The following is a 10,886-nucleotide window of genomic DNA, read 5'->3' as shown; positions in this document are numbered from 1 at the left end:
ATTCCAGCACATATACTTCATAGATGTAGAAGTTCTGCACCGAGGATGCAAAGGACAACTCAACTAAGTAATTCTAGGGGAGAAAAGAAAATAATTACTGTTACCTTTGATAGTGTCAAAAATATTTTTTGTCCTAATCTATCTGCAGAGTCTTTGATTCTGTACACACCTGAGTGATTCAATAATGTTGTTATTCTAGATAGAGATGCAGTACATAAAACCAAGGTAATATGAAAATGAACAGGAAGGAAACCAAATATTTCATTTACAACTGTATCGACAGTCAACACAAACTGCCTGATTGGAATGGGGAATGAAGTTGGTCCATTTTTCCAAGCAGCTATTTCTGGAATTTACTGACACAGCAGAGAACATAAATTTGGATGGCTGGATCAGGATTTGACCCCCCCCCCCCCCCCCCCCAACCCCCACCCACTGCCCAGTGTAATGCCATTTCACCATTTTTAAGTAATAAGAAAATAAAAGTACAGTAAAACAAAGACTACAAGGGATACTCTTCTACCAAACATTAGTAGGAACAAAATTTTGTAATGTAACCTGTGATTATCGACTGCTAATATTTCTGTTTCTCCACTCCTCTCTAACCATCTTAAACTCTTCAGGAATATTCTTCTTTCTCATTAATGACTGAACCATCTCTGTCCAAGTATTAGGTGGCTGACAATTTATTTCTTCTTCAGTTTGCTATTCAGACCATCATACATTGCAGAAGCTTTTTTTCTTGCATCCTTTTGATGTGACCAAACCAGTGTTGTTGCTGCTGTTGAATAAAGTCATTAATTGAATTTTGAACATTCATTCTGTCTCTGATGGTTCAAAGGGCTCTGAGCACTATTGGACTCAACTGCTGAGGTCATAAGTCCCGTAGAACTAATTAAACCTAACTAACCTAAGGACATCACACACATCCATGCCCGAGGCAGGATTCGAACCTGCGACCGTAGCGGTCGCGCAGTTCCAGACTGTAGTGCCTAGAACCGCTTGGCCACTCCGGCCGACATTCTGTCTCTGATTACTTCATTTCTTCTCTCTCTCTCTCTTTTCTTCGCATCATCATAAAACATCCCAAGAAATTGATTTCTGCAGCTAACTATTATGAATTTAATTGCAATTTTATTGTGCAAGCTTCTGAATGATATGTAGTAACACTCTCAACTGTTATTTTAAATATTGTTGTTTTGGTAGCAATTCTTCTGTGCTTATCCCAGGGAATTCCAATACTTGCTTTGTTTTGTTTTCTATCATTTGCAATTTTCATTCCTTGGTATTTCGGTTGATCACTAGCTGTTACTGTTCCCATCCCTTCTTCCAACACTAAATCTTCATTTGTTCCTCTAGTTAAAATGTACTTTATTTTATTTATGTTTACATTTAAATCGCTCTCTTATATTCATATAACAATTTTCTGGTCATACACTCTACAACCTCGTAGGCATGGACTAAAATCAGTTAACACTCTGCTAATTGTAAAAACAATGCTGTTTTATAATTTACTGGAACGCACACAATTTTACATTTTTAGATAAATCTGAGTCTGGCATTGGCATTTCACAGAGATAGACTCATGTTTTAGCCCACCTTAAATTATTTCCAAAAGAACTCGACGGCTGTGATGATTGCACTGACTTACCATTGATAACGTACAGTCAAACAACAAAGGCTCTTTTTGTCTACTACTGCAGTTTACATTACATTCAGTAAAGTGATGATAAAGTTGTCAACTAAAAGTATTCAGTAACAGGACACAATCACTTAAAACAGAAAAGATTTGCTGTCTTGTTTTCTTTATCTCATGCTAATTAAGTTCCTTTTAAATAACTGTAGAGTACAAATAGTTTTTGAAAATAGATGAGTTCTGGTAAGAAATCACATACAAAGCAGTGAATAAAGGCTTCCACGATATTGGTCTATACTTTTCCCCGCAAAACTGGTAACTTGTGGGAGGAAGGCAAGATGGTGTGCTTCTCTTTGAAGCCAAGAGTCACTGTGCAAGAACAGAAGGGAAGGTTATTTATCACTGTCTCAAAGCAAAGCCATTTATCATTTCTTGCTTGCACAAAATGTCTAATGTGGGTAGCACATTTTGGAACAGCATTCAGAAAACTCTCTGTTACAATTTTCAGATACTTTAATTGAGTTATATAACAGGCAGTCTTCGAGTAGGTTACACAAAAGAAGTCACAATTAAGTCACCATATAGAGCATGACAGATTCCATGCACAAACATTTACATACTTTATTTACAGTTCTTTCACTCAAAATAAGGAGAGGAAAGCTCTTGCCAATGAAAATTAAAAATATTATATACAAGGAAAAATTTACAAAAGATCTCACATATAAATTACAAGATGCACAGAGAAACAGAATTTAACAAATGAAGCTCACTTTCTTTCATTACTGTGTGAAGGAAGGCAACAACATACATAGAAGTGATAAAATTTACAGTAAACATATTTTCAAAAATGAAGCTCACTTTCCTTCATTATCATATGAAGGACTGTGGAACAGCAGGTACTAAGATATTTGGTTTCAGTTGTCAAACAGCCTAATGAATACTGATAACTTTCAATGCGTCCAAGTTACCCACTGTTACGTCTCTAAAATAGATGCACTTTCAGCCAGGCAGGAGCAGCCACAGCCTGTTGGACAAACACTATGTGATTCAAACCACAGTTTCATGTGATCCATGTGCCCACCATGACCGCAAACCAAACAGAAATTGGATGATCCTGAAAGAAAAAAGGAAATACTTTTGCTGGATGTTCTTGTATGTTAATACTTATAATCATGTAGCAGTTCCAGAGATAAAAATGAAAGAAATTAACAACAATAATGCTCAATAAGGTAGAAAAGTACGATTAGATGTTATTAATAATGACACAAATTAGGCATTCTCTATGAAATAGGCAGCCAATAACAAATTGCGATTTGTTACTTTAATGAGCACAGTATTTAAGATCAGCTCATGAAAACTGACTAAATGGCACAGAAGCTGTGTGATGACCCCATGCCCCCCACACCGCATCCAACGATATCACTGACAGAGTTCAAAAAGGCAGTTGGTTGGTAGTAATGGGCCCGCCAGGACCCGTGGACAATATTTATATTTTTAGTTTTTAATGCATTTGTGAATACTGGAATCACCATCATTTTTAACATATTGATGGACATACTAAATACAATCAAAATATCCACGGGTGTACTGCCGGTCTATAGTGTCCAACGGGCACAATATTTCGGCGATCAAACATGTCACCATCATCAGGTCAACTGACGGACTGAGGTCCTGTGAATGCGCCGGCACGGAGATCCGTACGCTATGGCTGCTCAGGGGGGACTGGGTTCGGTCTGCCCGCGGTGCGCTCCCTCCGCCATCCGCACCCCGCGCCACGGTAGCGCGGTGGAACAGATTGCGACGGGGTCTGAGATGACGTCGGTGTGATGGCTCTGTCCGCCATGGTCATCACAACTATGCGTTTGCTCGATTTACTCTTGATTAACCCAATCGCTGGGTCCCAAGCCTTGCTAAGATTATAGCCACAGTCACGGTGTATGAGGTCGTCATTGGTGCGAATTTCGATGGCCTCTCTAACAACTCTGTCCCAGTATCTCGAAGTCTGTACCAGAATCCTCGTGCGGTCATACTCCATAGCGTGATTTTCCGACAAACAATGTTCAGCGACCGCCGACTTGCTCGGATACATCAGTCGGGTGTGCCTCTGGTGTTCACGGCATCGATCCTCGACGGTACGCATCGTCTGACCAATATACGACTTGCCACATTGACACGGAATCTGGTACACGCCGGCCTTCCTCAAACCGAGGTCATCTTTGGCGCTCCCAACCAGTTCATGAGTTTTATTCGGAGGACAAAACACAGTTCCGACCCGGTGTTTCTTCAGAATGCAGGCGATTTTCCCCAAGAGTGTGCCTGTGTATGGAATAAATGCAGTGCCTACCTCCTCCCTCGTGACTTCATCCACGTTGGATCTGCCACTCTGAGTACCCATTTTTTCGAAATACAGTTCTCGGATGTTCCAATTCCTGGGGTACTCTCTCTGTGTCAGAGATAGTGCGCGCCCTATGTACAAGAGTGCCGGCGTGTTCACAGGAGCTCAGTCCGTCAGTTCACCTGATGATGGCGACATGTTTGATCACCGAAATATTGTGCCCGTTGGACACTATAGACCGGCAGTACACCCGTGGATATTTTGATTATCAAATACGCCGGGAGAAACTCAAGAATCACAACATACTAAATACAGTTACTATTTCTAAACTAAAAACCCTAAGGGTGTAAAAGCATGTTACTTATTTCTGCAGCTTTTGTTTCCATTGCCTGTTACATTCTTATGCTGCTTGTGTGGTCTCTTGGCTTGTCATAACTGGACTGTTAATGGATATGGGTAGCAGGATTCCTTTATTTGATACTTTTGTTTGTCACATGTATCAGCATCTTATGGATTGTACCACTATTACGCAGACTGTGTGTGTGCGCTAATAATCTTGAAGGTTGTTTCATGGAGTCACAGCTACAGTGTTTCTATACATCTTATTTGGTTTCATCTATGTGTAAAAAAAGCATAAAATAGTGAAATTCAAGTAATATTGCTCACACACACTGCTTGTTAAACTTAGAAGTCAAAGAACTGTTGAATAACTGCTTGGAACTTGACGATCTTGTACACTAAAATGGCCACCTTTCGTAACACAACAACTGTATGGTTCACCTGAACAATGTTGTAATTAACAACAGTAAATTGTACAGCACAACAAAAAACTGTTTTATGATTTTCTATTTGGGCTTCCTTGATGCAAGCAGTATATATCAGGTAATACATCTTTCTGCATATTTTTGTAGTAGTTATTACACAATTCCTTACATTATCTTTCAAAATCTATATCTATTTTAATTTTCTGGATGAAAAATATTGTATTTGTGCTGTTACAATTTTGTACTGCTGAAACACACTGGTTCTTCTGTCTTACTCACTGCAGTAACTGAAAGCTAGTTTTGAGAAAATGCAACAAAACACACAATGTTTATTTGCATTACAAATTGCACAAGCTGCTGCAGGAGGTATTGAAAAATTCAGCACCACTGCTGTTGAAATCCCACTAAATATGCACATTCAGCATCACATTTTCAGTCCTCAATCAGTAGTTTTTGTCTGACAGATCTGCAAATACACCATTCACTTGGTAGGCGCTGACAGAAAAACTGTTTTCAGATGGGAAATGCTAATAAATTAGGAAGTCTACCTTCATGGTATTTTTGATTGGCAAAAGTTTATCATATATGACAGGGAAAACTGAAATATTAAAGGGTGGTAAATTTATTCTCCCAGCACCTCTCAATACCTTTGCAATGATTTGACAAACCCACAACAGTAGGATGTTAAGAATTTCTCTTTTTAGGGTCCTCAGATGAAATTTGTAACCACACATATTCAAAATTTTGTATAAGCTTTTCTGCAACTCTTGGAAGAATGCACTAAGATCCCAGAAATCATCTGGTTTCAACTTGCACACAAGAAATTTGTTGGTGGGTGTGCAATGTGTCATAGGACTTCTATGACATCCCAAACACACACCTTCTACATGCTCCCCAAAATTCATAAACCCAACAATCATGGATGGCCCATTATAGTAGGTTATTGTGCTCCCACAGAAAGAATTTTGCCTCTCACTGACCAACACCTCCAACCTACTGCCCAAAATAGAGCCTCCCATATCAAAGACATTTATCGACTTTCCACCATCCTCATCCCCTTAACCTCCTGGATTTCTACTCGTCACTATTGATGCAACTTCCCTATACACCAACACCATCCATAGTCCTACCACTATTGAACACTACCTCTCCCGACATCCTTCAGATTCCAAACCCACAATCTCTTTCCTCATACACTTTATTAACTATAGCCCTATACACAACTACCACTCACCTGAAGGGAAGGTATAAAAACAAACCTGGACCGCAACCGTGAGCACCAGCATGGCACCTTCCCACATCAAACTGTTTATGGGCATCTACAGGAAACTCCTTAGCCTACCAAAACCCAAATATCTGGTCTGGTTCAGGTTCATCAATGACATCCTCATGATCTGGACCCAGGGCCAGGACATACTATCCTCATTCCTCTGCAAGTTCAACACCATCACTCCTATACACTTTGCTTGGGCCTCTTCAACCCTGCATGGCTCCTTCCTGGATGTTGACTTCCTCCTCTCTGATGGCTCCATCCACATTTCTGTCCACATTAAACCCACCAACCGCCAACAGAACCAGCATTTTGAAAGCTGTTACCCCCTCCACACAAAAAAAAAATCACTCCCATATAGCCTGGCCACCTGGGGATGGCACATTTGCAGTGATAGGAACTCCTTTGCCCAGTACTCTGAAGTTCCCACTAGGGCCTTCACAGACAAGACACTATCCCCCGACCTAGTCCACAAACAAATCTCTCATGCCATTTCCCCACATACCACCAACACCTCTCGGAACCAGCTACAAAGGAGTGCCGCCTTCATAATCCAGTACCACTTCATATTGGAACAACTGAACCACACCCTTGTCAGGGCTTTGATTATATATCATCATGCCCTGAAAAAGGGACATCATATCCAAGATCCTCCCCACCCATCCTAAAGTGGTGTTCCATCACCCACCCAACATCCACAACATCCTTGTCCATCCCTATGTCACTCTCAATCCCAACCTCTTGTGACATGGATCATTTACCTGGGGAAGACCCAGGTGCAATACCCACCCAATCCACCCACACTACAATTACTATTCCAGTCCTGTCACAGACTTATCCGACCCCATCATAAGAGGCTGAGCCACCTGTGAAAGCAACCATGTTATATACTAGTTCTGCTGTAATCATTGTTGTGGATGAATGGCCACCACCAAACTGTGGCCAAGAGCAAACTGGAAACTAATTACATGTGGGGTCCCAGAAGGTTCCATTTTAGGGCCCTTACTTTTTCTTGTGTATATCAATGACCTTTCATCAGTAACATTACCAGATGCCGAGTTCATTTTCTTTGCCAATGATACAAACATTGCAATAAATAGCAAATCAAGCGTAGTCTTAGGAAGTTCAGCTAATAAAATATTTGTGGACATTAATCAGTGGTTCCTAGCCAATTCCTTGTCACTAAACTTCGAAAAAAACACACTACATGCAGTTCAGAACTTGTAAGGGGTGTCCCACAAGTACATGCCAAACATATGATGACAAGCAGATAGGAGAAGTGGACAATGTTAAATTCTTGGGATTACAGCTTGAAAATAAATTCAACTGCGAAAAACACACCACAGAACTGCAGAAGCATTTTAACAAATCTCTATTTGCAATGTGAATTGTGTCAGACATGTTGTTGTGGTCTTCAGTCCTGAGACTGGTTTGATGCATCTCTCCCAGCTACTCTATCCTGTGCAAGCTTCTTCATCTCCCGGTACCTACTGCATCCTACATCCTTCTGAATCTGCTTAGTGTATTCATCTCTTGGTCTCCCTCTACGATTTTTACCCTCCACGCTACCCTCCAATACTAAGTTGGTGATCCCTTGATGCCTCAGAACATGTCCTACCAACCGATCCCTTCTTCTAGTCAAGTTGTGCCACAAACTTCTCTTCTCCCCAATCCTATTCAATACTTCCTCATTAGTTATGTGATCTACCTTTCTAATCTTCAGCATTCTTCTGTAGCACCACATTTTGAAAGCTTCTATTCTCTTCTTGTCTAAACAATTTATCGTCCATGTTTCACTTCCATACATGGCTACACTCCATACAAATACTTTCAGAAATGACTTCCTGACACTTAAATCAATACTCGATGTTAACAAATTTCTGTTCTTCAAAAACGCTTTCCTTGCCATTGCCAGTCTACATTTTATATCCTCTCTACTTCGACCATCATCAGTTATTTGGCTCCCCAAATAGCAAAACTCATTTACTACTTTAAGTGTCTCATTTCCTAATCTAATTCCCTCAGCATCACCTGACTTAATTCAACTACATTCCATTATCCTCGTTTTGCTTTTGTTTATGTTCATCTTATATCCTCCTTTCAAGACACTATTCATTCCATTCAACTGCTCTTCCAAGACCTTTGCTGTCTCTGACAGAATTACAATGTCATCGGCAAACCTCAAATTTTTTATTTCTTCTCCATGGATTTTAATTCCTACTCTGAATTTTTATTTTGTTTCCTTTACTGCTTGCTCAATATACAGTTTGAATAACATAGGGGATAGGCTACAACCCTGTCTCACTCCCTTCCCAACCACTGCTTTCCTTTCATGCCCCTTGATTCTTGTAACTGCCATCTGGTTTCTGTACAAATTGTAAATAGCCTTTCACTCCCTGTATTTGACCCCTGCCACCTTCAGAAGTTTAAAGAGAGTATTCCAGTCAACATTGTCAAAAGCTTTCTGTAAGTCTACAGATGCTAGAAACGTATGTTTACCTTTCCTTAATCTATTTTCTAAGATATGTCGTAGGGTCAGTATTGCCTCAAGTGTTCAAACATTTCTATGGAATCCAAACTGATCTTCTCTGAGGTCGGCTTTTACCAGTTTTTCCATTCATCTGTAAATAATTTGTGTTAGTGTTTTGCAGCCATGACTTATTAAATTGATAGTTCAGTAATTTTCACATCTGTCAACACCTGCTTTCTTTGGGATTGGAATTATTATATTCTTCTTGAAGTCTGGGGGTATTTCGCTTGTTTCACACATCTTGCTCACCAGATGGTAGAGTTTTGTCAGGACTGGCTCTCCCAAGGCCGTCAGTAGTTCTAATGGAATGTTGTCTACTCCCGGGGCCCTGTTTCGACTCAGGTCTTTCAGTGCTCTGTCAAACTCTTCACTCAGTATCGTATCTCCCATTTCATCTTCATCTACATCCTCTTCCATTTCCATAATATTGTCCTCAAGTACATCGCCCTTGTATAGACCCTCTATATACTGCTTCCACCTTTCTGCTTTCCCTTATTTGCTTAGAACTGGGTTTCCATCTGAGGTCTTGATGTTCATACAAGTGGTTCTCTTATCTCCAAAGGTCTCTTTAATTTTCCTGTAGCCTTTATCAGACATAGGGGATATAAAAATGAAAAAGCTGGCATACTATGCTTACTTTCATTTCATAATGTCATATGGGATTATTTTTTGGGGTAACTCATCAAGCCAAGCTAAAGTTTTCTGGGCACAAAAACGTGCACTAAGAGTTATATGTGGTGTGAACTCAAGAACATCCTGCAGAAGCCTGTTTTGGAACTAGGGATACTAACTACTGCTTCCCAATACATTTATTCTTTAATGAAATTTGTCATTAAAAATATATCACTTTTTCAAACCAATAGCTCAGTTCATGGAATCAATACTAGAAATAAGAATAATCTTCACAAATATTTAAAGTCACTTAGTGTTGCACAAAAAGGTGTGCATTATTCAGGAACACACATTTTCAATAACTTGCCAGAAGCCATAAAAAGCTTAACAACCAATGAAATTCAGTTTAAGAGAAGCCTGGAGGATTTATTGGGGGCCAACTCCTTCTACTCCATTGATGAATTTCTCAGTAGAACCAACTGATTTGTGTGTGTATATATATAATATAACTTCTGCACAATTTCAGTGCAGTAATGTGTTCATTGTAAATAAGTATTGTAGTAGTTGTATTACATGTTTATCACCTTATAAATAAATAAATAAATAAACTTTTTTATTTTAAATTCAGTGCATTAGTACTTGTAAAATTATTCTTTCATATAGTATTTATTAAAAAATGCTGATCATTCCACTTGGGACCTGTGGAATGGTACATTAGCTTATTTGTTTGAGTTGTAAATATTTGTCATGCATTATTGTTTTTCTGACGTGTTCTACATTCTGGAGGACCTCCTCCCTACGGATCAATTGGAATGAAAGTAAATCTAATCTAATCTAATCTAATCTAAAGTGGACCACCTTATGGCACAACATGCAGCTGTATGTATCATACTTGATTTCAATGCCTGCTTCACAACCTGGGCCATCTGAATCCTCCCCTCCACCACCAGTTTTGCTGAACTGCACTCCAAAATTCATCCCAGCCTCAACCTATGGTAACCTACTCTTCCCAAATCCTCCACCCAACTTTTCTGCTCCCTCTGTCTTTTCACTTCCTCACAATTCTCCTCCCCTCACGTTCATTGTGCGCTGCTCCCACCGTCGCATCTACTGGTCTTTTCACCTTCTCTGGTGGTCTCCTTTTTGTTCCCTGTGTTTCCCCGTCCTCTTCCAGCTCCACAGCCTACTGACGCAGCACCTGTCACCCCTGTCCAGCCACCTCCAGACTCTGCGTGCTCCGACAACCAACAATGAGTCCTCTTCCCCCAACCACATGCTGCTATCCCTTCACCTTCCTAACCATCCTCCAGACTACAGCTCCTGTCTGGCTGAATTGGATAGTGGTAGCAGTCGTGTGCGTGAGGTGTGCTTGCTTGTGTGAATGTGTGAAGGCTTCTCTTTTCTGAAGAAGGCTGTGGTCGAAAGGTAATATATAACAGTCTTTTCATTGTGCCTGTCTGCAACTCAACCTGTCATCTTAATGGTGAGCAGCAATCTGGCCTTGTAACAAGAGCACTGCTGTTGATAATATACAGAAGAAAGGTTCACCTGGCAACAGAAGATTATCTGTTGAAGAATGATGCACAAAGTCACAGTACTACCTGTTGTTTTAATTTTTCTGGTATTTGTACCAAGAATTTTGTATGCCGCTTTGTACCTAGAATGGAGAATTGTGCTTTCTTTTTCTTTTTTTTTAAATTCTGTCAGAAGAATGTTCACTGACAGACAGCACAGGAAGC

At 40.1% G+C, this 10,886-nt stretch overlaps 1 protein-coding gene across 4 annotated transcripts in view; it reads right to left on the bottom strand.

Annotated features, from left to right (window-relative positions):
- Positions 1 to 2,125: 2,125 nt before the first annotated feature.
- Positions 2,126 to 10,886, bottom strand: part of LOC126272596 (GATOR complex protein WDR59) — a 238,149-nt gene continuing 229,388 nt past the window's right edge. For all 4 annotated transcript variants that reach the window (XM_049975537.1, XM_049975533.1, XM_049975534.1 and 1 more), the window contains one exon: positions 2,126 to 2,750. In XM_049975537.1, coding sequence (XP_049831494.1) covers positions 2,611 to 2,750 — 140 coding nt within the window. In that variant the 3' untranslated portion in view covers positions 2,126 to 2,610. The remainder of the gene's footprint in view (positions 2,751 to 10,886) is intronic.

This window comes from Schistocerca gregaria, chromosome 5, assembly GCF_023897955.1.
Source record: "Schistocerca gregaria isolate iqSchGreg1 chromosome 5, iqSchGreg1.2, whole genome shotgun sequence".
NCBI lineage: Eukaryota > Metazoa > Arthropoda > Insecta > Orthoptera > Acrididae > Schistocerca > Schistocerca gregaria.
Note: the sequence above shows the minus strand (reverse complement) of the source record. Positions and strands in the feature narration are given on the sequence as shown.